Source organism: Salvelinus sp. IW2-2015, linkage group LG18, assembly GCF_002910315.2.
Source record: "Salvelinus sp. IW2-2015 linkage group LG18, ASM291031v2, whole genome shotgun sequence".
Classification (NCBI taxonomy): domain Eukaryota; kingdom Metazoa; phylum Chordata; class Actinopteri; order Salmoniformes; family Salmonidae; genus Salvelinus; species Salvelinus sp. IW2-2015.
In genome coordinates, this window is record NC_036858.1 from 29,257,375 (window position 1) to 29,284,605 (window position 27,231).

Below are 27,231 nucleotides of genomic sequence, written 5' to 3' on the forward strand. Positions count from 1 at the left end.
GAGACTTGGCCTGACTTATCCTACTGTAAGATGAAACCCGGCAGTAGGGTGAAATATAGTTTGTGATGTTCCTGATAGGCATGTTTGTTGTTGCCCGACTGTGTGATGAAAAGTCAAACTGTGATGATATGTCAAACTGTGAGATGGTCAGTCAATTGGTAAAATGCTTTGAGTAGACATCAGTCGGCCTGCAGAGAAGAGAGATCATAGTAGGTGAAAACAGCATGGGTGTCAGTCTCTGTCTTTCTCTCTGTATTTCTCTGTCTGTCTCTCTCTCTTCGTCTCTCTCTCTCTCTCTCTCTCTCTCTCTCTTCGTCTCTCTCTCTCTCTCTCTCTCTTCGTTAAAGGCTAAGAATGGTCAGCCGCAGGAGGAGGTGAGAAAAAGACGGCCCATGCTGGTCAACGCAGGCCTCACCCTGGCCCCCGACGCTTTCCAGGTGGTGCTCGACGCGGATAGCACTGCAAAAAGTACAAACTATCTTTTTGAATAACCATTTCATTTTAGAATGACTTTGGTGTAGTGTCTTTCACCAGCCATCTATAAGATTGCCTAATCCTGCTATGTAAAGCTCACTATTGGTGATAAAGGTACCCTCAAAATTAAGACCGAGTTTCGAGGGGGCTTAGTTGGAAAGAGAGGCTTACTTACTTCACAGCCCAGCATCCAAGTACTAGAACCATTTCTTGGAGGATTTGACTGACTCCTTGGTTCGATACGTCTGCATGACAAAAACCCTATAGCTCCTATGCACTGGATCATAGAGCCTATGGAGCCCTGGGGCTAAGGGGCTGGCACTTTGATATCTCCCCTCTTTGGCCCCCTTGTGCCCAGGATCAAATGAACCCTCAGTTGCCTAACGACCCAGCCAGGGCCCTACATCTGACAGCCAGGCCATGAGACTGGAGCAGACTAGCTGCTTATACAGACACGGGTCAGGTGTGCAGGTCATGACTACTTTTACCTAGCGATACCTCCTGTGTTACAACACTAACACCTCAAGCACCAGCTGGCTTTCGAGGCATAAGACAAAGAAACCGGATGATGAAGCCGTTTGAACATCCAAGCAACCCGAGTGACCCCGGAGATTGGAGAAATATGCTGAGCATGTGCTGAAGATGAACCAATGAATAATAGGATGTAGTGTTTGTACCATGCTGTTATTGGTCCCCAGACTGTCATCAGCAATGTGCTGTAGTGAGACGTGTCTGGCTGTCTGCGAACTCCGTAAGCGAGAGCAAGGGCCTAACCTTGGAGCACTCTGCCTTTTTAAAACGCTGCAATCAGATGGAGGCACAGGCCTCATTTACATTATTCAAGCAGGAACACTATGTGCCTCTCGCTGTTGCAGACACAGTTGTGTGGATCCTTTGTTCAGGGATGTCATTTCTTGATTTCTGATTAATCACCGATTCCTGGATTATCGGAGTTCATTTTCTCTTTAGCAGCCGATAGCTTTAAAAATATATATTTTATGCCAAACACGACGCTGTTTGTCAGGGCTGGGAAGAGTCTGTGGCAAATTGCAGGCTCCTTGGATTCGTTCCAATTTCAAAGTGATTGTCCATCATTGTCATATGACGTATTTTTGTATTTGTTTGTGTGTACGGCACCAATATGATGGACTATTTATCACTATTCCAATGCAGTTGGTTTCTTCATGTAAATGTGTATTCAAATGTGTTTAGTCCCCTCAGGCACCAGTGGACCTGGCGGTGTGGCTCATCTCTCTGCTAAGGCTCAGCACCACTCTGCATGTGTTGAGAAGGTACAGGGACACCTGACCAGACAGGGAGCTGGCAAGAATGACAGGGAGAGGTGTGTATCATGTAAATATGAGTGAATGTGTGTGTGCATGCGTGTTTGTGAGTGAGTAAGTGAGTGAGTGAGTGAGAGAGAATATATCAAGGTTTTCTACAAACATGTGCTCTTGTCTTGATATCTTAACCGGCGTTAACACAAATGAATGCACATGGTGCGTAATCAACATTTAACGAACATGAACCATTTGGTAGCTAGCAACTTTAAGTACTTTTCTATGTGCTAGGACACTGTGAGGCCAAGCTGAACTATGTGGCTTATTTAGTTTTTGTGCATACTACTGGTACTGAATATCAATAGTAGGAGGTTTTTCAGGGTGAGGATATGGGATAATGTGTAGCAGCACAGCCAGCCTTCCACCAGGCTTCAGTAACACCCTGAAGAATAAACACATAAAAAAGATCTGGAATCACAGTGGGGGAAGAACATACAACCAGGGCGGTCAAACTAGCCAAAGGAAACATTTATTATTTAACCATCCCCAAACAAAGTGTGGATAATTGTATACATTTTTTTCAGGGTGAAATTGTGGGCAGCCCTGGCAAAGACAGCTAGGGAGCAGGAGGTTTGGGATGTGTGTCGAGCTGCCTGTCGTTTCTGTCTGCTCTACGAGGATGGACGATGGAAAGCTCCTAAATCAGACTGTGAGGAAATTTCCATTTGACCACAGAAGGGATATATATATATATATATATATATATATATATATATATATATATATATATATATAAACAGTGGGGAGAACAAGTATTTGATACACTGCCGATTTTGCAGGTTTTCCTACTTACAAAGGCATGTAGGTCTGTAATTTTTTATCATAGGTACTCAACTTTGAGAGACGGAATCTAAAACAAAAATCCAGAAAATCACATTGTATGATTTTAAGTAATTAATTTGCATTTTATTGCATGACATAGTATTTGATACATCAGAAAAGCAGAACTTAATATTTGGTACAGAAACCTTTGTTTGCAATTACAGAGAATCATTACTTTCCTGTAGTTCTGACACATGTTGCACACACTGCAGCAGGGATTTTGGCCCACTCCTCCATACAGACCTTCTCCAGATCCTTCAGGTTTCGGGGCTGTCGCTGGGCAATACAGACTTTCAGCTCCCTCCAAAGATTTTCTATTGGGTTCAGTTCTGGAGACTGGCTAGGCCACTCCAGGACCTTGAGATGCTTCTTACGGAGCCACTCCTTAGTTGCCCTGGCTGTGTGTTTCGGGTCGTTGTCATGCTGGAAGAACCAGCCACGACCCATCTTCAATGCTCTTACTGAGGGAAGGAGGTTGTTGGCCAAGATCTCGCGATACATGGCCCTATCCATCCTCCCTCAATACGGTGCAGTCGTCTTGTCCCTTTGCAGAAAAGCATCCCCAAAGAATTATGTTTCCACCTCCATGTTTCACGGTTGGGATGGTGTTTTTGGGGTTGTACTCATCCTTCTTCTTCCTCCAAACACGGCGAGTGGAGTTAGACCAAAAGCTCTATTTTTGTCTCATCGAACCACATGACCTTCTCTCATTCCTCCTCTGGATCATCCAGATGGTCATTGGCAAACTTCAGACGGCCTGACATGCGCTGGCTGAGCAGGGGACCTTGCGTGCGCTGCAGGATTTTAATCCATGACGGCGTAGTGTGTTACTAATGGTTTTCTTTGAGACTRTGGTCCCAGCTCTCTTCAGGTCATTGACCAGGTCCTGCCGTGTAGTTCTGGGCTGATCCCTCACCTTCCTCATGATYATTGATGCCCCACGAGGTGAGATCTTGCATGGAGCCCCAGACCGAGGGTGATTGACCGTCATCTTGAATTTCTTCAATTTTCTAATAATTGCGCCAACAGTTGTTGCCTGCACTTGAAGAAACTTGATGATGAACTGTCGTTTCTCTTTGCTTATTTGGGCTGTTCTTACCATTACAGTTGAAGTCGGAAGTTTATATACACCTTAGCCAAATACATTTAATCCTAGTAAAAATTCCCTGTCTTAGGTCAGTTAGGATCACCAGATAATGATTTATTTCAGCTTTTATTTCTTTCATCACATTCCCAGTGGGTCAGAAGTGTACATACACTCAATTAGTATTTGGTAGCATTGCCTTTACATTTTTTTACTTGGGTGAAACGTTTCGGGTAGCCTTCCACAAGCTTCCCACAATAAAGTTGGGTGAATTTTGGCCCATTCCTCCTGACAGAGCTGGTGTAACTGAGTCAGGTTTGTAAGTTATCCTTGCTCTCACACGCTTTTTCAGTTATGCCCACACATTTTCTATAGGATTGAGGTCAGGGCTTTGTGATGGCCACTCCAATACCTTGACTTTGTTGTCCTTAAGCCATTTTCCCACAACTTTGGAAGTATGCTTGGGGTCATTGTCCATTTGGAAGACCCATTTCTGACCAAGCTTTAACTTCCTGACTGATGTCTTGAGATGTTACTTCAATATATCCACATAATTGTCCTACCTCATGATGCCATTTATTTTGTGAACTAGTGCACTAGTCCCTCCTGCAGGAAAGCACCCCCACAACATGATGCTGCCACCCCCGTGCTTCAAAGTTGGGATGGTGTTCTTTGGCTTGCAAGCCTCCCCCTTTTTCCTCCAAACATAACGATGCTCATTATGGCCAAACAGTTCTATTTTTGTTTCATCAGACCAGAGGACATTTCTCCAAAAAGTACGATTTTTGTCCCCATGTGCAGTTGCAAACTGTAGTCTGACTTTTTTATGGCGGTTTTGGAGCAGGAGCTTCTTCCTTGCTGAGCGGCCTTTCAGGTTATGTCGATATAGGACTCGTTTTACTGTGGATGTAGATACTTTTGTACCTGTTTCCTCCAGCATCTTCAGAAGGGCCTTTGCTGTTGTTCTGGGATTGATTTGGACTTTTCACACCAAAGTACGTTCATCTCTAGGAGACAGAACGCGTCTCCTTCCTGAGCGATATGACGGCTGCGTGGTTCCATGGTGTTTATACTTGCGTACTATTGTTTGTACAGATGAATGTGGTACCTTCAGGCGTTTGGAATTGCTCCCAAGGATGAACCAGACTTGTGGAGGTCTACAATTTTTTTATGATGTCTTGGCTATTCTTTTGAATTTCCCATGATGTCAAGCAAAGTGGCACTGAGTTTGAAGGTAGACCTTGAAATACATCCACAGTTACACCTCCAATTGACTCAAATGATGTCAATTAGCCTTTCAGAAGCTTCTGAAGCCATGACATCATTTTCTGGAATTTTTCAAGCTGTTTAAAGGCACAGTCTTTACAAATCAAATCAAATCACATTTATTTATATAGCCCTTCTTACATCAGCTGATATCTCAAAGTGCTGTACAGAAACCCAGCCTTAAACCCCAAACAGCAAGCAATGCAGGTGTAGAAGCACAGTGCAGGAAAAACTCCCTAGAAAGGCCAAACCTAGGAAGAAACCTAGAGAGGAACCAGGCTATGAGGGGTGGCCAGTCCTCCTGCTGTGCCGGGTGGAGAATTATAACAGAACATGGCCAAGATGTTCAAAAGTTCATAAATGACCAGCATGGTCAAATAATAATAATCACAGTAGTTGTCGAGGGTGCAACAAGTCAGCACCTCAGGAGTCAATGTCAGTTGGCTTTTCGTAGCCGATCATTAAGAGTATCTCTACCGCTCCTGCTGTCTCTAGAGATTGAAAACAGCAGGTCTGGGACAGGTAGCACGTCCGGTGAACAGGTCGGGTTCCATAGCCGCAGGCAGAACAGTTGAAACTGGAGCAGCAGCACGGCCAGGTGGACTGGGGACAGCAAGGAGTCATCATGCCAGGTAGTCCTGAGGCATGGTCCTAGGGCTCAGGTCTTCCGAGAGAGAGAAAGATCTCCGCCACGGCACAACCCAAGAGGGGGCGCCAACACCAGACAGGAAGATTACGTCATGACTCAACCCACTCAAGTGACGCACCCCCCTAGGGACTGCATGGAAGAGCACCAGTAAGCCAGTGACTCAGCCATGTAATAGGGTTAGAGGCAGAGAATCCCAGTGGAGAGAGGGAACCGCCAGGCAGAACAGCAAGGGCGGTTCGTTGCTCCAGAGCCTTTCCGTTCACCTTCACACTCCTGGGCCAGACTACACTCAATCATATGACTACTGAAGAGATGAGTCTTCAGTAAGACTTAAAGGTTGAGACGAGTCTGCGTCTCTCACATGGGTAGGCAGACCATTCATAAAAATGGAGCTCTATAGGAGAAAGCCATGCCTCCAGCTGTTTGCTTAGAAATTCTAGGGACAATTAGGAGGCCTGCGTCTTGTGACCGTAGCGTACGTGTAGGTATGTACGGCAGGACCAAATCGCGAAAGATAGGTAGGAGCAAGCCCATGTAATGCTTTTTAGATTAGCAGTAAAACCTTGAAATCAGCCCTTGCCTTAACAGGAAGCCAGTGTAGGGAGGCTAGCACTGGAGTAATATGATCAAATTTTGGGGTTCTAGTCAGGATTCTAGCAGCCGTATTTAGCACTAACTGAAGTTTATTTAGTGCTTTATCCGGGTAGCCGGAAAGTAGAGCATTGCAGTAGTCTAACCTAGAAGTAACAAAAGCATGGATACATTTTTCTGCATAATTTTTGGACAGAAAGTTTCTGATTTTTGCAATGTTACGTAGATTGAAAAAAGCTGTCCTTGAAACAGTCTTGATATGTTCGTCAAAAGAGAGATCAGGGTCCAGAGTAACGCTGAGGTCCTTCACAGTTTTATTTGAGACGACTGTACAACCATCAAGATTAATTGTCAGATTCAACAGAAGATCTCTTTGTTTCTTGGGACCTAGAACAAGCATCTCTGTTTTGTCCGAGTTTAAAAGTAGAACGTTTGCAGCCATCCACTTCCTTATGTCTGAAACACAGGCTTCTAGCGAGGGCAATTTTATGGCTTCAACATGTTTCATTGAAATGTACAGCTGTGTGTCATCCGCATAGCAGTGAAAGTTAACATTATATTTTCGAATGACATCCCCAAGAGGTAAAATATATAGTGAAAACAATAGTGGTCCTAAAACGGAACCTTGAGGAACACCGAAATGTACAGTTGATTTGTCAGAGGACAAACCATTCACAGAGACAAACTGATATCTTTCCGACAGATAAGATCTAAACCAGGCCAGAACTTGTCCGTGTAGACCAATTTGGGTTTCCAATCTCTCCAAAAGAATGTGGTGATCGATGGTATCAAAAGCAGCACTAAGGTCTAGGAGCACGAGGACAGATGCAGAGCTACTGTAAACAGTAGCTATAAAAAGTGATTGAGTAGGTTGCATAGATTTCATGACTAGAAGCTCAAAGACGAAAACGTATTTAATTTTTTGGGGAAATTGAAATTTGCTATCGTAAATGTTAGCAACACCTCCGCCTTTGCGGGATGCACGGGGGATATGGTCACTAGTGTAACCAGGGGTTAGGCCTCATTTAACACAGGGGTTAGGCCTCATTTATTCATCAGGCTTAAGCCATGTTTCAGTCAGGCCAATCACATCAAGATTATGATCAGTGATAAGTTCATTGACTATAACTGCCTTTGAAGTGAGGGATCGAACATTAAGTAGCCCTATTTTGAGATGTGATGTATCACGATCTCTTTCAAAAATGGCAGGAATGGAGGACGTCTTTATTCTAGTGAGATTGCTAAGGCGAACACCGCCATGTTTAGTTTTGCCCAACCTAGGTTGTACAGGTTGGGCAAAACTATAGTACATAGTGTATGTAAACTTCTGACCCACTGGAATTGTGATAAAGTGAATTATAAGTGAAATAAGCTGTCTGTAAACAAATGTTGGAAAAATTACACAATTTAACTTTTTAAAAGGCACTTCTGTTAATTGAAATGCATTCCAGGTGACTACCTCATGAAGCTGGTTGAGAAAATGCCAAGAGTGTGCAAAGCTGTCATCAAGGCAAAGGGTGGCTACTTTGAAGAATCTCAAATAAAAAAATATTTTGTTTTGTTTAACACTTTTTGGGGTTTCTACATGATTCCATATGTGTTATTTCATAGTTTTGATGTCTTCACCATTATTCTATAATGTAGAAAATATAAAGAAAACCCCTTGAGTGAGTAGGTGTGTCCAAACTTTTGACTGGTAGTGTGCGTGTGTGCGTGTGTGTGTGTGTGTGTGTGTATGATATAAATTCAGCAAAAAAATAAACGTTCTCTCACTGTCAACTGTGTTTATTTTCAGCAAACTTAACATGTGTAAATATTTGTATGAACATAACAAGATTCAACAACTGAGACATAAACGGAGCAAGTCCCACAGATCTGGTGTGGCCACCAGCTGCTTTAAGTACTGTAGTGCATCTCCTCCTCATGGACTGCACCAGATTTGCCAGTTCTTGATGTGAGATACCCCACTCTTCCACCAAGGCACCTTCAAGTTCCCAGACATTTCTGGGGGGAATGGCCCTAGCCCTCACCCTCCGATCCAACAGATCCCAGACGTGCTCAATGGGATTGAGATCCGGGCTCTTCGCCGGCCATGGCAGAACACTGACATTCCTGTCTTGCAGGAAATCACGCACAGAACGAGCAGTATGGCTGGTGGCATTGTCATGCTGGAGGGTAATGTCAGGATAAGCCTGCAGGAAGGGTTCCACATGAGGGAAGAGGATGTCTTCCCTGTAACGCACAGCGTTGAGATTGACTGCAATGACAACAAGCTCAGTCCGATGATGCTGTGACACACCGCCCCAGACCATGACAGACCCTCCTCTTCCAAATTGATCCTGCTCCAGAGTACAGGCCTCAGTGTAACGCTCATTCCTTCGACGACAAACGCGAATCCGACCATCACCCCATGTGAGACAAAACCGCGACTCGTCAGTGAAGATCACTTTTTGCCAGTCCTGTCTGGTCCAACGACGGTGGGTTTGTGCCCATAGGCGATGTTGTTGCCGGTGATGTCTGGTGAGGACCTACCTTACAACAGGCCTACAAGCCCTCAGTCCAGCCTCTCTCAGCCTATTGCGGACAGTCTGAGCACTGATGGAGGGATTTTGCGTTCCTGGTGTAACTCGGGCAGTTGTTGTTGCCATCCTGTACCTGTCCCGCAGGTGTGATGTTCGAATGCACAGATCCTGTGCAGGTGTTGTTACACGTGGTCTACCACTGCGAAGATGATCAGCTGTCCGTCCTGTCTCCCTGTAGCGCTGTCTTAGGCATCTCACAGTACGGACATTGCAATTTATTGCCCTGGCCACATCTGCAGTCCTCAAGCCTCCTTGCAGCATGCCTAAGGCACTTTCACGCAGATGAGCAGGGACCCTGGGCTTCTTTCTTTTGGTGTTTTTCTTTTGGTGTTTTACAAAGAAAGGCCTCTTTAGTGTCCTAAGTTTTCATAACTGTGACCTTAATTGCCTACCATCTGTAAGCTGTTAGTGTCTTAACGACTGTTCCACAGGTGCATGCTCATGAATTGTTTATGGTTCATTGAACAAGCATGGGAAACAGTGTTTAAACCCTTTACAATGAAGATTTGTGAAGTTATTTGGATTTTTACGAATGGTCTTTGAAAGACAGGATCATGAAAAGGGATGTTTTTTTGTTGTTGCTGAGTTTATAAACATCACCGTTCAAAAGTTTGGCCTCACTGAGAAATATGATATGAGATATGACTTTTCTTTGCAACTCTGCCTAGAAGGCCAGCATCCCGGAGTCACCTCTTCACTGTTGATTTTGAGACTGGTGTTTTGCGGGTAGTATTTACTGAAGTTGCCAGTTGAGGACTTGTGAGGCATCTGTTTCTCAAACTAGACACTCTAATGTACTTGTCCTCTTGCTCAGTTGTGCACCAGGGCCTCCCACTCCTCTTTCTATTCTGGTTAGAGCCAGTTTGCGCTGTACTGTGAAGGGATTAGTACACAGCGTTGTACGAGATCTTCAGTTTCTTGGCAATTTCTCGCATGGAATAGCCTTCATTTCCCAGAACAGTAATAGACTGAGTTTCAGAAGGAAGTTCTTTGTTTCTGGCCATTTTGAGCCTGTAATCGAACCCACAAATGCTGATGCTCCAGATACTCAACTAGTCTAAAGAAGGCCAGTTTTATTGCTTCTTTAATCAGGACGACAGTTTTCAGCTGTGCTAACATAATTGCAATAGGGTTTTCTAATGATCAAATTCTTTTAAAATGATAAACTTGGATTAGCTAACACAACGTGCCATTGGAACACAGGAGTGATGGTTGCTGTGTCACGCGGGACTAGGTGGGTGAAGGAATCAGACGCAGAGAGTTCCACTTGGGAAAAGTGCTCCTTTTACTATTGCACACAAAAAATGATAAGCCCAAACATACAGGGCGTAGAGAATAACTTGACAACCCAAAACACAGGGTGCCAAGTAAATAGCAAAATAATATACCTCTACCTAAAACACACACACGTAACATAAAGACAATCCCGCACAAAACAAGGGCGGGTCTACCTACTAAATATAGGGAAGCTCATTAACCGAAAACAGAATCACAGGTGAAACTAATAAGACAAAACAAACAGACAAACGAAAAAGGGATCGGTGGCGGCTAGTAGGACGGTGACGACGACCGCCGAGCACCGCCCGAACAGGCAGGGGAGCCAACTTCGGCGGAAGTCCTGATAATGAGCCTCTGTACGCCTATGTAGATTTTCCATAAAAAAATCTGCCATTTCCGCTACATAGTCATTTACAACATTAACAATGTCTACACTGTATTTCTGTTCAATATTATGTTATTTTAATGAAAAAAAGTAGTTTATTTCAAAAACAAGGACAAACTTTTGAACATGTGTGTGTGTGTATATTATATTGTGTGTGGTGTGTGTGTGTGTGTGTGTATATATATATATATATATATATATATATATATATATATATATATATATATATATCAATATATATATATATATATATATATCAATATATTTAAATATTAACTAATTGTATCAAGAGGAATTGATTATGACTCCTAGACTAGTAACTGATTGAAACTTAAGTTGCGGGTATCTCTGGAGGATTGTAGTGTCCGATACTCTTTGAGTTTACATTTACATGTAAAAAATGTTTTCACAGCCTAATTGATTTCACTAAGTCAGTCTATCCACAGCGCTCAACTACTTCATTGAAATCATTAAATCATCTTAAATATTTATTTGGGTGCAAATTAGTTAGTTATCAACCAATTATATTGATAACTAGCATGTGGCTCACTGGTTAGTGCCAGCAGTAATGGAGATTAGTGTAGGAGGGAGGAGAGACTGGGTTTTAACAGAACCACTGACGCATAACTGCACATGCTCACTCTGGCTCGCTCGATACCCTCTGGTCCCCAGGTGAGCGCAAGGCGGGGGATGAGAGCCCAGTGGAGGGTGGACTCCATGGTGACCGGCGTCCATCGGCAGGACGACTGGCCCAGAGTGCGGAGAAGGACCTGCTCCGTCTGCTGGCTGAAGTCTGCTTCATCAATGCTGAGGTCAGATGACCACCTTTGACCCTTGACCCCTGTCCCTTAATATGCTTAGAAAATCGGTCTTCTCACGAAAACGTCTGTAGTATTCGAACGGTTTGGCCTACAAACTACTATGACCACTCCATGGTAAGACTAACGAACACGATGTTGTTCTCCGTTTTTCTCGACAAGCATCACGGGACTCATCTGATGTCGGTACCGCCGATCTGCCAAGTTCTGTCCGTAGCGTCCAAACAGTTTTGGCTACACACGAACACATACATGTCGGTTGTTTTTCTCTAGGACACCCACAAGCCTTAAGGCTCATCTGGAGGTTGCCCGGTACCACTTAAAAAAATGAATGGAAGTGTATTCGGAAGTAGTTTAGTGGCCAATTTTTGGGGGGTAAATATGGATCCCAAAAAATATAAATAATTTCATGATCTTATATCTCTGATATTGGACAGACACTTTAAAACAAACTTAATTTTGATTTATTTTTTGACTGTTTTTTTATTTATGAATCTGTTAGTTAATGCGTTTCTATTGGCTAATAGCAGTAAGGCCAAATACAGTGTTTCATCAAATAATGTTAATTCTAAAATCCAAAATCAAATTGCTAAATTATTGTTGGTATGACCATCTTAAAACAATTATATATGTTAGCTTAGTAGAACCCCCCCCCCAATCCTCAGTTCTCCTGACCACACACTATAGTCACTGTGACTTTTCTTTATAGACATTGATTGATTCTATTGATGCAATTAATGCAAAGTAAAGATGAAAGACCAATATTAGAGTGGCGCTGTGAGATTTAATCAGATTGAGCCCAGAGGTACAGAGATGATGCGAGATAGAACAGTTAGTGAGCTAACTTTGGTCAACTCTGAGTTCAACTCGGGATAACCGGGCACAAGAAAGTGGCTCACCTTTTATTGCAACGAATCCTTCAGAACTTACCTGCTCCGGGTGCAGACTAACTCAAGGCCAACTCCACTTATCCTGAATGAAATCAGATTCTCCCCCTCTCGCGAAGATGGCGTCATCATCCCCTTCATTTGAGGAAAACAACTGAGTAAATGTAGAGTCAGCAATATGATGTTTATTTAACAGAAATATAAACGCAACATGCAACAATTTAAAATATTTTATTGAGTTACATTTCATATAAGGAAATCAGTCAATTTAAATAAATTAGGCCCTAATCTATGAATTTCACATGACTGGGAATATAGATATTCCTGGCTGTATCACAACCGGCTGTGATTGGGAGTCCCGTAGAACGGTGCACAATTGGCCCAGCATCGCCAGGGTTAGGGTTCGGCTGGGGTAGGCCGTCATTGTAAATAACAATTTGTTCTTAACTGACTTGCCTAGTTAAATAAAGGTTAAATACAAATGTACAAATATGCATCTTTTGGTCGCAGATACCTTCAAAAAATGACCTCACAATGGGCCTCAGGATCTCGTCACGGTATTTCTGTGCATACAAATTGGCATCGATAAAATGCAATTGTGCTCATTGTCCGTAGCTTATGCCGGAACATTCAATTCTCTGGCAACAGCTCTGGTGGACATTCCTGCAGTCAGCATGCCAATTGCACTCTCCCTCAAAACTTGAGACATCTGTGGCGTTGTGTTGTGTGACAAAACTGTTATTATCTCCAGCACAAGGTGGACCTGTGTAATGATTAGGGCTGTCCCCGACCCCCAAAAATCTATTGGTCAATTTTTTTAAATTTGTATATTTCCATACATAGACACATGTTTTAATCAAATCAACTATATGCACTGAGCTTTTCTGATGTTTTACGCGACCTGTTTGATGAAATAATTAAGACACACATGACTAGAGGGAGTCCGACCGCAGTTGATATGATTGTGCCGCCTGGCTCAGACTTGATGCGCTGACTAGCACCCGTTGCCTCTCTCTCCTCCCTGCTGCAGCAACCACCACAGAACATCAGTGTGTGTTTAGCGCTGTCTGTGTTGCTGAAGCTGCAACATAATTACATCCATTTCTGACTGAAAAGTTATGTTACCAAAATCCCTCATTTGTTTAGGAAATAGATGACATATTCCCTCAACCCTTGCTCTCTTTACGTGACACGTGTATTCTTTGCATGCACGTGACCAATAGGGCCTGACCTATAGCATGATCACATCAATAAACTGGTTATATCAAACTATGAACACTGTAACACATGTGACAGCAAAATGGATGCAGAGGACGTGACAAATAAACTCGAAACGGGGGAAGCTTTATTGGTTGCGCATGAGGTAAAGGGGAAGTCGGGTGTGTGGAATAAATTTCACTAGTTGTGGAAAATAAGGTATGGAGCAAGCGCTGTGTGCATAGTAGGCCTATGTGTACCAAAGAGGTGCTGTTAAATTACAATATAATTTTTCTAACAGTTTGGAACAATGTAAACTACACAAAATAAATGATAAGTGTACCAGAGAGTCTGTAGAAGGAGGCTTGGTGCTCACGGAATCAGTCGGCTATCACCCAAACACTCAAACACACAACAGAAGCAGGATCTGTCTTATTTTACTTTGTTCTTAGAGACAAAAAAAGGTGCCCCAAGTGACGTTACACAAAACGTTTTAAGAGTTTCAACTCAGTTGTCAGACAGCCACAGGAGTTAAAATCATTGTTCTCTGAGTTCACCAGTTATATTTGCTGCCTTCGATGACTATGGCTGTGTGGCTGCCCGTTTGTCTCTTTGCTATTTGCTGAGTGGTGTTATTTGCTCCTTTTGAGGCAGAGTTATGGGGAGGGCAAGTCATCATCAATATCATTCGAGGTTGTCCCTTACAGGCCACCATACACAAGCTCCGCTCTGAGGGGGTACAGCTCAACACCCCAGCCGCCCCTCCTGAGGAGAGAGGACTCCGCCTCCCTGAGGACAATCCACAGTGGGCTGTCTACAGGTGAGGACACATGCACACACTCATGTTTTTTTTCTTCTGTCCTAAAATGTATTTCCATTCAAAATCCTATTTTTCTTACCCTAAGCTTAACCTTTAACCCAAACCCTAAACCTAACCATTAAACCCTTACCTTAACCCCAATTCGAACCATAACCCTAATTGTAACTCTAAACCTAACCCCTAAGCTTACAATTGCTTTTGTCCTCATGGGTATGTGGAACATTTTCCTTGTTTTCCTATCCTTGTGGGGACTTTGGGGGATTTTAGGTCCCCACAAGGCTGGATGAATCAACACACACGCACACGCACACACACAAACACAAACAAAACATGCAGATAAACGGACAAAGCACAGCATATCATTTTACATGAAATTTAAACACTATTATAACTTATTTGTGGTTCTCAATATGACCAGTCAAGTGTGTATGTGTAGTTACGGAGCTTGGTTCACCAGGTTGTTATATGTAATATGTAGTGTGTTATACTGTATATTAAAAATATAGTGTGACTTCCTTTGTTATCTCATATATTATGCGCTGCAGACAACATAACTATTGTTCCCCTCCTTCCCACTCCCAGAGATTGGATCCAGGACTTATCTGCCTACGCCACCTCCAACTTCCTGCGGGCAGCCGAGCTGGGAGTAGAGATTCGCGAGGCCTGGGTGGTGGTCAACGCAGCCGTGTACTTATGGAACTACAACAGCCACCTGGTGGAAGCTGGGGAGCAGCGACGCCTCCTGCCCACCTTCCAGAGAGCCGTGGAGCTGCTGAGACAGACCGGACACGCTGGGTAAGTTTAAGAGGAACATCTCACTGGACGGTAACACTTAAACACTACATATTGTAACATTTGCTTGTTGCTGTCACGCACTTCATGCTCATCAGCCTTTTCGTGACATAGTACATATGTGACCCGATTCAGGAAACTAGGCGTATGTCGCAAGTCACAACTTCACAGGAGAGCTGTTTGAACGTAAAAAAATATTTTTTTATCAAAATGCATTTTTTAGCAGAAATGCCTTCTCGAACATGTGAACTTTCATCTGCCTTAATATCAAACTTGCATGTAGGGTTGCACAATTTGGGTAATATTCAGAGGTGGAAACTTTCCGTGGGAAATAACGGGAATATATGGTAATTAACGGAAATATATGCAAATTAATATTAATACCATTTAAATGTAGATGTTTTTTGCATTGGATATATTTACCATATCATATGGAGACATAACCTTTTACCTTATCATAAGTACAGTAGACATAATTGCAAATTATTCAATTCTTTCAATAGAAATACAAAAAAACTATTTAGTTATGAATTGAACTTTAATTAAATTAGTTGACTCTTCACATGGGATGATTTCACTGAACAACAAAAGAAAGTGAATATTGAATGATCCCCAATGATCCATCGCATCTCCCAAAACTGTTTTCAGCATACATCTGTAAAATGATAGTCTAGAAACTAAAGCTTTGGTTGTCTTCTTCTCAAGCTTCCATGTCTTCTCCCTGGACCTCCTCAATGTCCACCTCTTGAACATCAGACTCTGAGGCCTCATCTTCACTGTCACTTTCCAACCTTGTGGACAATGGCTCATTGTCAGGCTCAAAAAAACTGACATTTTCCCGGATGGCCACCAATTTTTCAACCCTTTTATTGTTGTGTGCTTGGTCAGCCTGTTGTGTGCTTGGTGTGTGTGTTCCCAAACAAGGACCAGTTGCGCTCTGAGGCGGCTGATGTTGGTGGGATTTGGAGGATGATGGAAGCAACAGGGGAAAGAGCCTCAGATCCACAAAGTCCCTTCCACCAGGTGGCTGATGAGATATGTTGGCACCATAGGCCTTGTTGAACTCTGCACCTAACAGGATGCTCTTGCCAGCACACTTGGGGTCCAACATGTACACTGCGGTGTGTATGGGCTTCAGGCAGAAGTCTTCACGCTTTTTAATTGATTTCAGAACTGAAGTTTCCTCTGCTTGGAGCAACAATGTAGTGGGCAGGGCAGTATGGATTTCTTCTCTTACATCTGCAAGCAGACCACTCTCTCCCAAAATACATAATCCAGGAGGATCCTCTTGATGGGGCTGTCCATATCGGCAGACTGCGATATGGCCATTTCTTGGAGAGACTGCTTCCCCTCCAGGAGACTGTCAAACATGATGACAACACTACCCCAACGGGTGTTGCTGGGCAGCTTCAATGTGGTGCTCTTATTCTTCTCACTGCTTGGTGAGGTAGATTGCTGCTATAGCTTGATGGCCCTTCACATACCTAACCATTTCCTTGGCTCTCTTGTAGAGTGTATCCATTGTTTTCAGTGCCATGAAGTCCCTGAGGAGCAGATTCAATGCATGAGCAGCGCAGCCAATAGGTGTGATGTGAGGGTAGGACTCCTCCACTTTAGCAGCCTTCATATTCGCAGCATTGTTTGTCACCAGTGCAAATACCTTCTGTGGTTCAAGGTCATTGATGCCTGCCTTCAGCTCATCTGCAATGTAGAGACCAGTGTGTCTGTTGTCCCTTGTGTCTGTGCTCTTATAGAATACTGGTTGAGGGGTGGAGATGATGTCGTTAATTATTCCTTGCCCACGAACATTCGACCACCCATCAGAGATGATTGCAATACAGTCTGCTTTCTCTATGATTTGCTTGACCTTCACTTGAACTCTGTTGAACTCTGCATCCAGCAAATTAATAGATAAAGCATGTCTGGTTGGAGGGGTGTATGCTGGGCGAAGAACATTTAGAAATCTCTTCCAATACACATTGCCTGTGAACATCAGAGGTGAACCAGTTGCATACACTGCTCGGGCAAGACATTCATCAGCATTTCTCTCAGTATGTTCCTCCATTTGGGTCAAAAGAAGCTGTTGCTATCGATAGGGTGTCTGATTCATCACTTTCACCTTGAATAGACGTAGAGGAACTTTTGTCAGAGGTTGCTTGTTGTGAGCACTGAGGGAACTTTATGCACTTGGCCAGATGATTCTGCATCTTTGTTGCATTCTTCACATATGATTTGGCACAGTATTTGTAAATGTACACAGCTTTTCCTTCTACATTAGCTGCAGTGAAATGTCTCCACACATCAGATTGTATGTACAGAGTATGACGCTCTTCTGTGTTTCCAGGGAGCCGGTGCTGTTGGTTATGCTGTGTGATGCGGTGGCCCAGGGGCTGATCCAGCCCTGGTTTGTGTCGGCTGCTGGGTCGGGAACTGGCCAGGGAAGGGAGGACAGCGGAGGCAGGGGGGAGCTGAGGAAGAAAGGAGCCGGGAAGGGAGCCGAGAGGACAGGCAGCATCCACAGCCTCCCCCTCGACCATGCGGCCCTCCAGGACATGCGGAAGGCTCTGGAGGTGTGTAAGTGTGTGTGTGGGTCAAGTAGTGAGCTAGCCAGGAGACGGGGCCATGGGAGATTTTAAAGGTGACTTGCTAATTAGGTTTGGCAGAGAGTCAGGTTCTATTATCCTTCAATGTGCTGTCAAGGGTACTCCCTCCCCTGAAGAGGTCTAAATTTGGGCTCTGCAAAAACAAACACCCTCTCTCCCACTCTGAGCTTATTGGGATAGGCAGAGGGCAGAGGTGGACCTGCATAGAGACCTGGACTGTATTACTGCTGGGCAGTTTGAGGGATCAGAGAGCTGTGCCTGTGTATTCCTGAAGGGCAGCCTCTGGTCTTCAGGTTTCACAAGTTTCTCTGAATAAGTGATCTCTAAATAAGTTCCCGGAGGGCTGTTGAAACTCTTTATGTCTTACATCTTAGTATCTCCAGTATCTTTCTCCTATATTTTATTTTGTTGAAAAGGGGGGGGGGGGCACAAAAAATGAAAGAATCAAGGCACTTTGATACATTATGCTTTTCAGAAATACTCTAAATACAACTAGGGCTCAATTTTAACAAATACATTTTTCTACAACTAGGGCTCTATTTTAACAAATCAATATTTCTAACCTAGCGCTATGGTAAATCTTAGCGCAGCCGCTGTTGAGTTGTGGTTGTTTTGAAATATTTATTATATTTTCACAGCGGGAATCATGGGCGCAATAGCTGGCGGTGGCAAGGAAAGGCTGGGTTTTGATGAATAAATAAGTTGTAGGTGTGGCGAGGGCTTGACCACTCACTGGCTAATAAATGTTCTCCATGGCTTAATACTGCATGTGGTTGTCTCAAGTTGTTTAGGCTATTGGCAGTCTTTGCGATATCATCAGCTCCAATTCGTCTGGAGGGAATGGGAATGTAATATTCTCGTCCTAGTCCTTTGTGGATTGATACTGTTTATTAAATAGTGTACAGCCACAAATAATAGCAGTAACAGTAAAATACATTGCTTTGTTTAATGTTTGGCATATTTGCGGTCTACATTGTTCTATTTGGCTTCAACATGTAGGCCTAAGTGTCTTTACGCATCACATATTCACTTCTCCAGAAAGAAAAAAATATTAGCCCCCAAACATTGTGAATTAAGCAAAAGCATGAGGGCAAAAACCTCAAATATTTCAAGGCACTCTCACGAGTAGAATATTTTGTAACATTTCATTGATAGGCTACTTGGCTAATGTATGGCCAGAATAAACAAAAAAGATGCGAAGACACATTGCTGTTGAACAAGACTTATAGTAGGGTAGCCTACTGCGGGCTTGGTTTTTAATCAAATAAAATCGAAAACAAGGAATTGGACAGGAAAATAACTTAAATATTTCTAAATATGAGGGTCACCGACATATTCAAATCTTTCGTTCCATGATGGGCATATGGACATATACATTTTTTTTTTTTTTTTTTTTTACCTGTCTAGGACTGGGGTCCTCGCCAACAGCCAATGAAATTGCAGGGCGGCAAATTCAATCAACAGAAATCTCATAATTCAATTTTCTCAAACATACAAGTATTAGACACCATTTTAAAGATACAATTCTCGTTAATCTAACCACAGTGTCCGATTTCAAAAAAGCTTTTCGGCGAAAGCAGAACATATCATTATGTTAGGTCAGCAACTAGTCACAGAAAGCATACAGCGATTTTCCAACCAAAGAGAGGAGTCACAAAAAGCTGAAATATTGATCAAATGAATCACTAACCTTTGATATTCYTCATCAGATGACACTCCYGGGACAACATGTTACACAATAYATGTATGTTTTGTTCGATCAAGTTCATATTTATATCCAAAAACCTCAGTTTACATTTGGCTTTGCCTCCAAAACATCCCGTGAATTTGCACAGAGCCACATGAAATCACAGAAATACTCATAATAAACATTAATAATAGATACAAGTGTTATTCACAGATTTAAAGATATACTTCTCCTTAATGCAACCGCTGTGTCAGATTTCAAAAAAACTTTACGGAAAAAGCAAACCATGCAATAATCTGAGTACGGCGCTCAGAGACCAACACAACCCAAGAAGATATCTGCCATGTTGGAGTCAACATAAGTCAGAAATAGCATTATAAATATTCACTTACCTTTGATCTTCGTCAGAATGCACTCCCAGGAATCCCAGTTCCACAATAAATGTTTGATTTGTTCCATAAAGTCGATCATTTATGTCCAAATTCCTCCTTGTTGTTCGCGCATTCAGTACAATCTAAACTCACGACGCGGGCAGGTCCAGGCAAAAGTTCAGACGAAAAGTCATATTACAGTCCGTAGAAACATGTCAAACGAAGTATATAATCAATCTTTAGGATGTTTTTAACATAAATCTTCAATAATGTTCCAACCGGAGAATTCCTTTGTCTGTAGAAAAGCTATGGAACAGAGCTCGCTCTCACGTGAACGAGCGTCACGAGCTCAAAGCATTGTGCCAGACCTCTGACTCACTCCCCTCTCATTCGGCCCCACTTCACAGTAGAAGTATCAGACAAGGTTCTAAAGACTGCTTTGTTTGAACTATTTCATGTGAATGAAGTGCATTTGTTCCTATTCTGCTATTCTCCAAAGGGTCTGCTGTATCGTCAGCACATACTCTGGATAGAAGTAACTTTATTAGTGAATTATTAACTAAGCGTTCTCTTTCAGAACTGAAGATAATAATGGTTCTCCATTTTCAACATATAGGCCTATATATCAGATAAGTTAGATAGCTGACTTAAACAAACTCAGATTACGCAATGGATTTTCTCTAAATACTGTCATATGTGGAACTCAGAGCTGCAAAGCCCCCACTATGGAGTCCCAAGGTTATGAGTGTATGTGGATTCGAAAAGAGTATTGTGCAGATTCACCTGGTTAGGCTAGTTACTTTGCTAACTGCTATGGTTATGCAAACAGTTTTAACGCTTTTGCAAAGCAGACAGCCTAGCTGTTAAGAGTGTCGTGCCAGTAACCGAAAGGTCGCTAGTTCGAATCCCCGAGCCGACTAAGTGAAAAATCTGTCTGTGTCCTTCAGCAAGGCACGTAAACCTAATTGCTGCTCTAAGTCGCTCTGGATAATAGCGTCTGCTAAATGACTAAAATGTAAATGTAATCCTTATGCTGCTATGGTTACTATGCTAACTTTTATTTCCCCCACTTTATGAACTTTTAGCTGTGTGACTATGCACTGCACCTGTCTAATGGCAATGTGCCGGGAGAGAGCGTCCCTATCGCAGCGAGGAAACAGGTCATTTCTACGTGGGTGTGGACCAAGAGGCTCCTCCAGCAGCAGATTGGACAGAAGCTGGACATTGATGATGAGGTACAGTAACATAACAGTCCAAGTCTCCCTTGGGAAATATGTTTTCTGACCTCAATGGGACTTTCTGGTTAAATATAGGTTAGATAAAATCAAATAAAAACATGCTCACCCAGTCAAGTTAGTCAGTATGATGAGCTGTTCATGAATCTGCCTGGCTGTCAGCCCAGCACCTCAAGCTCAACCTCGACAAGACGGAGCTGCTCTTCCTCCTGTGGAAGGCCTGCCCGTTCCAAGACCTCCATCACGGTTGACAACTCCATGGTGTCTCCCTCCCAGAGTGCAAATAACCTTGCCTTACCCTGGACAGCCCTGTCGTTCTCCAGGTTCATGCTCTACAACATCCAGAGTACAACCCTACCTCGCACAGGAAGCGGCACATGTCCTAATCCAGGCACTTGTCATCTCCCTTCTGGACTACTGCAACTCTCTGTTGGCTGGGCTCCCCGCTTGTGCCATCAAACCCCTACAACGGTGCAGCCCGCCTGGTGTTCAACCTTCCCAAGTTATCACATCTCACCCCAGTTCTCCGCACACGCCACTGGCTTCCAGTTGAAGCTCGCATCTGCTTCAAGACCCTGGTGCTTACCTACGGAGCAGCAAGGGGAACTGCCCCTCCCTAACTTCAGGCTATGCTCAAACCCTACACCTCAACCCAAGCACTCCGTTCTGCAACCTCAGGTCTCTTTGCCCTCCCACCCCTACGGGAGGCCAGCTCCTGCTTAGCCCAGTCAAAGCTTTTCTCTGTCCCGGCACCCCAATGGAGGAACTAGCTTCCCCCTGACTCTCATCCCCTTCACTCAAAAGTCAGTCACAGCAGCTGCCAGACAAGGGGACTTCTTCAAGTATGGGGACTCTTTTATTCCAACAGCCATTAGGCTGTATAATAGATAGTTTGTTGTTCCATCGAGTATACAGCAAATTGCGTTTTCACTTTAAATGTGTAGCTATAGCACTTTGAATGAATTCTATTGTGTAGTTTCTGTGTTTCCTGTTTTATGTACTGTCTTTTTAAGCACATTACCAAATTAATTTCCCCTGGTGGGATAATAAAGTTGATCTGAATCTGAAGGACAGAGTACCTGCCCATCTTTTGAAAACGTCTGAACCCCCCCCCCCCAAAAACCCACAACTAACTAACACCCTTGCCTTTTGTAAACTAAAACTTGTACTTTACTTTTTTCTACTAGCACTGGCTTTGTTAATAGCTACTTTGAGGAAACTATAACTGAGATGTAGTTGTCTCACCTAGCTATCTTAAGATGAATGCACTAACTGTAAGTCGCTCTGGATAAGCGCGTCTGCTAAATGACTAAATTACAAAATGTGGTTATTCCCCCAGACTCTGAGTCAGTGCAGTGTTAATGTGAGAAGAAATATGATCCATCACCCAACCGTCTGTATATAGTAAATCATTGTTTTAGCTCAAATTACAGTCGTGGCCAAAAGTTTTGAGAATGACACAAATATTAATTTTCACAAAGTCTGCTGCCTCAGTGTCTTTAGATATTTTTGTCAGATGTTACTATGGAATACTGAAGTATAATTACAAGCATTTCATAAGTGTCAAATGCTTTTATTGACAATTACATGAAGTTGATGCAAAGAGTCAATATTTGCCGTGTTGACCCTTCTTTTTCAAGACCTCTGCAATCCGCCCTGGCATGCTGTCAATTAAATTCTGGGCCACATCCTGACTGATGGCAGCCCATTCTTGCATAATCTATGCTTGGAGTTTGTCAGAATTTGTGGGGGTTTGTTTGTCCAACCGCCCCTTGAGGATTGACCACAAGTTCTCAATTGGATTAAGGTCTGGGGAGTTTCCTGGCCATGGACCCAAAATATTGATGTTTTGTTCCCCGAGCCACTTAGTTATCACTTTTGCCTTATGACAAGGTGCTCCATCATGCTGGAAAAGTCATTGTTCGTCACCAAACTGTTCCTGGATCGTTGGGAGATGTTGCTCTCAGAGGATGTGTTGGTACCATTCTATATTCGTGGCTGTGTTCTAAGGCAAAATTGTGAGTGAGCCCACTCCCTTGTCTGAGAAGCAACCAAAAACACATGAATTGTCTCAGGATGCTTTACTGTTGGCATGACACAGGACTGATGATAGTGCTCACCTTGTCTTCTCCGGACAAGCTTTTTTCCGGATGTCCCAAACAATCGGAAAGGGGATTCATCAGAGAAAATGACTTTACCCCAGTCCTCAGCAGTCCAATCCCTGTACCTTTTGCAGAATATCAGTCTGTCCCTGATGTTTTTCCTGGAGAGAAGTGGCTTCTTTGCTGCCCTTCTTGACACCAGGCCATCCTCCAAAAGTCTTTGCCTCACTGTGCGTGCAGATGCACTCACACCTGCCTGCTGCCATTCCTGAGCAAGCTCTTTACTGGTGGTGCCCCGATCCCGCAGCTGAATCAAATTTAGGAGACGGTCCTGGCGCTTCCTGGACTTTCTTGGGCGCCCTGAAGCCTTCTTCACAACAATTAAACCGCTCTCCTTGAAGTTCTTGATGATCCGATAAATGGTTGATTTAGGTGCAATCTTACTGGCAGCAATATCCTTGCCTGTGAAGCCCTTTTTGTGCAAAGCAATGATGACAGCACGTGTTTCCTTGCAGGTAACCATGATTGACCGAGGAAGAACAATGTTTCCAAGCACCACCCTCCTTTTGAAGCTTCCAGTCTGTTATTTGAACTCAATCAGCATGACAGCGTGATCTCCAGCCATGTACTCGTCAACACTCACACCTGTATTAACGAGAGAATCACTGACATGGTGTCAGCTGGTCCTTTTGTGGCAGGGCTGAAATGCAGTGGAAATGTTTTTTGGGGATTCAGTTCATTTGCATGGCAAAGAGGGATTTTGCAATTAATTGCAATTCATCTGATCACTCTTCTTAACATTCTGGAGTATATGCAAATTGCCATCATACAAACTGAGGCAGCAGACTTTGTGAAAATTAATATTTGTGTCATTCTCAAAACTTTTGGCCACGACTGTACAGTATCACAAGGGGATAGTGAGTCATTTATTAATTGCAAATGTCAGTCTCATTGATATACTGTACATGTATGATTGTGCCTGTCAGAGATAGAGTTGTTAATTCATCTCTATTGTTTTGACTGGTAAGCCACGGTACCATTGTGATGAAATATTCAGTTTCTTTATCTTTATCTCTTTTTGTCTTTCCAGTGTAAGAATGAGGCAGTGTCAGCCATGACACGTGTGCTGGTAGGAGTGGAAATGCTGTTATGCAACAGTCACCCCAGGCAGATAGAGTTCTCTGTCCCTAGTCTCTCTACGGTAGGTCTTGCTTTCTTAGCCAGGAGGCAACAGATGCTTTGAGACCGTACTGGTAATCAGAGCGTTTGTTCATGTCTATGTCTGTGAATTTGGTCAAAAAATGCTTCCTCAAATGAACATCTTATTTGATTTGTTTGTTTTCATTTCCTAGCCCTGTAGGACTGTATGCATTTCCGCCCTGCATTATTCCATCATTAAACCCCAGTTCTATGGATCCAGAGGACAGAGCACTCATTGCCTCTTTCTCCCTCATCTCCCTCCTCTTCTCCTCCTTCCCTACTATTTTCCTCTCCTCTCTCCATCCTCTCCTCTAGCTGGTCCGCATGACGTCAGACTGCAAGTGGAGTGACCCTGTGGTCGAGCTGCAGGTGTGGACACACCTGGCTTGCTTCTCTCTCCAGGCCCAGGACCACAACCTGGTCATGACCTGCAGCCACAATGCACTGCAGCTGGAGGCCGCTGCAGCTCAGAGGTTGAAGGTCATGGCCTATGCTCTGTAGGTGTTGGTCACTATGGTGACTTTGATTCCATCTGTTTTACCAAGGCTGAAATGGTCAGATCTTCCCTGTATGTTTTACCTGATATATACCCATTTTGGTCAATTTGCCTTTAAATCAAAATATGGGATGTGATCAAGTGTTTTTTTTACATAGGACGTTGAGGTGCAAATGACACCTACAGTAGTGTCCACAAGAGAACATTACAATATACTCAGGGCCATATATGCAGTAATACTTTTATGTTACAACAATGTGCAATATACTATCATCGAATGACTTCAGTTAAGGGTTATCTTCAAGGCTTTAAGGTCCCACTCTTTGTAGGATTCTGACAGTCAGTCATTCTAAAAAATGGTGACTGTCAGTATCTACGTTACTGTAGCAGTGACATTTTGTCAAATTCCTGACTGGCTGAATTGATTCTCTGAACGGCATATTTGTCCGCTTATTTAAAAAAAAAAATTGGACCTTTTCAAGTTATAGCCAGTCGGCCGTGCAGGAGATGTTGAGCAATGCTGCATGTCTAAGAGGATTGAGCATGGTCCACAAGTCAAATGGACATCCTCACAGTTACAGAGATGCCTTGCAGATGCTCCAGTCCAGTGTCAGGTTAGTTTCTGTTTTCTGTCATTCCTAAACAATAGACTGCTCATTACTTTGTTCTACCTTTATTTCACTTTGTTGCTTTGACTACAGTATCTCTCTCTTTTTCTCTCTGTCTCTTTCTCTCTCTCGTTTTCGATCTGTCTTAATTTTCTCTCTCCATTTCAACCATCTTCATATCCATCCGTGCCATAGCAACCAATGCTTTCTCTCTTCTTCAGCTATGCGGAGCGGGCAGGTAACTCTGTCCTGTGTATGGCTACAGCGCGCCACTACTGGAACAACTGCCTGCCCTTGACTGAGACCTCACTGGAGAGACAGCAGCTCCGACAGCCTCTGGAGAAGATCCTGAAAGCCCTGGTCCACACCAGCAAGAAATACCCAACTGTAAGAACCCCATCTCGAACTTGCCTGGTCGCAGATCTAGTTTTATAGCGAACTCCTGTCGTATTTGTCATGTTTCTCTGGTACGAGCCCTTCCCCACATTGGCTTCTGTACAGTATGTGTATCATTGGTGCTGTCACTGTAAAAAATACTCCTATTCAATCAAGTGGGGTTTGAAGTGTTCATGTGTATGATTCATTTTCTCTGGTGGTTTAAGCAGGGGGAGGAGAAGGGAGGGGCTTCCCTGACTCTGATGCCCTCTGTGACCTCATCGCTGGAAGCCTCAAGTGAGTCCCCACACAAACTTCAAATGTTCATACCGCACAAACCTTTTGACTGCTGTTTCACAGCTAACTACTACTTTTTTATTCTATAATCTTGTTTATGACTTTAATTCCATAAGCCTGCTTGTTTATTTATTTCCAAAACGGCCTGTCTTGTGCTGTATCGTTCTCAAACACCACTAGTAGACGTGATCGATGAAGTCACATTCCCACGCACACCAGTAGGCCATTAGATCTGTGGCATTTACATCCAAGCAGTCACATAGAGTAGTGCTTTTTCCTGAAGTTCTGTTAAGGTCCGTCACCCAACCTATTCACTCTCTACAGAGAACTTCAGGATGCAACAGATCTAATAGCCTACTGGTGTGCGAATCCAAAATATTTGTGATTCTCATTCTCTATTCCTTTCTTTCTGTGTCTGTTTGTGTCTCTGCATTTGTGTTTGCGTGTGTGCGTGCGTGTGTTTATCTATACATTTTTGTGTGTGCGCCTCTGTCTGTGTGTGCGTGTGTAGGCATGGGGAGCCCTGAGGATGACCTGACCCTGAGAGCAGCCATGTACGGCCTGCTGTTCCACATCCACGCGGACAGCTCAGATTGGACAGGAGCTCTGACGTTGCTGGAGCAGGCTATCAGAGACATGCCCCGCACCAGACACAGGCTGTGAGTGCTGGAGAGAAATGATGCGGGGAATAAGGGGAAATAATGGGGAAGGCCAGGAGGAAAGGGAGAGAGGAGAGAGATGGAAGAGGTTTTAAAGGCCATGAGTACTACACTGACACTAGGAGAAAACGGGGGATAGAAATGGTGAAAGGAGAGGAGAGGGGGAGGGAGAGAGAGAGGGAATACAGGACTGCGGACTCCTATCACTGGCGTCATCACATTTCTGTGTGCTTATTTGTACGCATGTTAATATGCCTCGATATGAATATGACGCTATAAATAAGTATGTGTGTTTTATGAAATGTCATATTTTGGATATGGGAAATTCCATCATTATGGAGGCCTCAGCAAAAAAGCCTGACCCTTATTGGGTGAATAAGCATAAAATATGTTTGATTTGTAAAATCTTTTGCTTAAAGAATTCGTTTTTTGGGGGGGGGGGTTCAGCTTTTGCGAGGGCTTTTCAGAGTGTCAAATCCTTAGTAATGAAAACATTAGGTCTTGATAGTTTAGCCGGAGGAAATTATGCCCTTAATAAAGCATCACACACGTTTTTCAGTGTTTGAAAAGGACATATATAAAACGTAACTTTTTCATGGCGATTATCACAATC

At 43.4% G+C, this 27,231-nt stretch overlaps 1 protein-coding gene across 1 annotated transcript in view; it reads left to right on the forward strand.

The window, feature by feature from the left end:
• Positions 1-27,231, forward strand: part of LOC111978170 (cilia- and flagella-associated protein 46) — a 103,353-nt gene that overhangs the window by 19,456 nt on the left and 56,666 nt on the right. The window contains exons 13-26 of the mRNA XM_070448419.1: positions 348-468; positions 1,687-1,816; positions 2,339-2,463; positions 11,144-11,283; positions 14,081-14,193; positions 14,776-14,988; positions 17,330-17,555; positions 20,732-20,881; positions 24,074-24,184; positions 24,499-24,680; positions 25,162-25,293; positions 25,509-25,674; positions 25,893-25,959; positions 26,471-26,618. Of these exons, the coding sequence (XP_070304520.1) occupies positions 348-468; positions 1,687-1,816; positions 2,339-2,463; positions 11,144-11,283; positions 14,081-14,193; positions 14,776-14,988; positions 17,330-17,555; positions 20,732-20,881; positions 24,074-24,184; positions 24,499-24,680; positions 25,162-25,293; positions 25,509-25,674; positions 25,893-25,959; positions 26,471-26,618 (2,024 nt within the window). The remainder of the gene's footprint in view (positions 1-347; positions 469-1,686; positions 1,817-2,338; positions 2,464-11,143; positions 11,284-14,080; positions 14,194-14,775; positions 14,989-17,329; positions 17,556-20,731; positions 20,882-24,073; positions 24,185-24,498; positions 24,681-25,161; positions 25,294-25,508; positions 25,675-25,892; positions 25,960-26,470; positions 26,619-27,231) is intronic.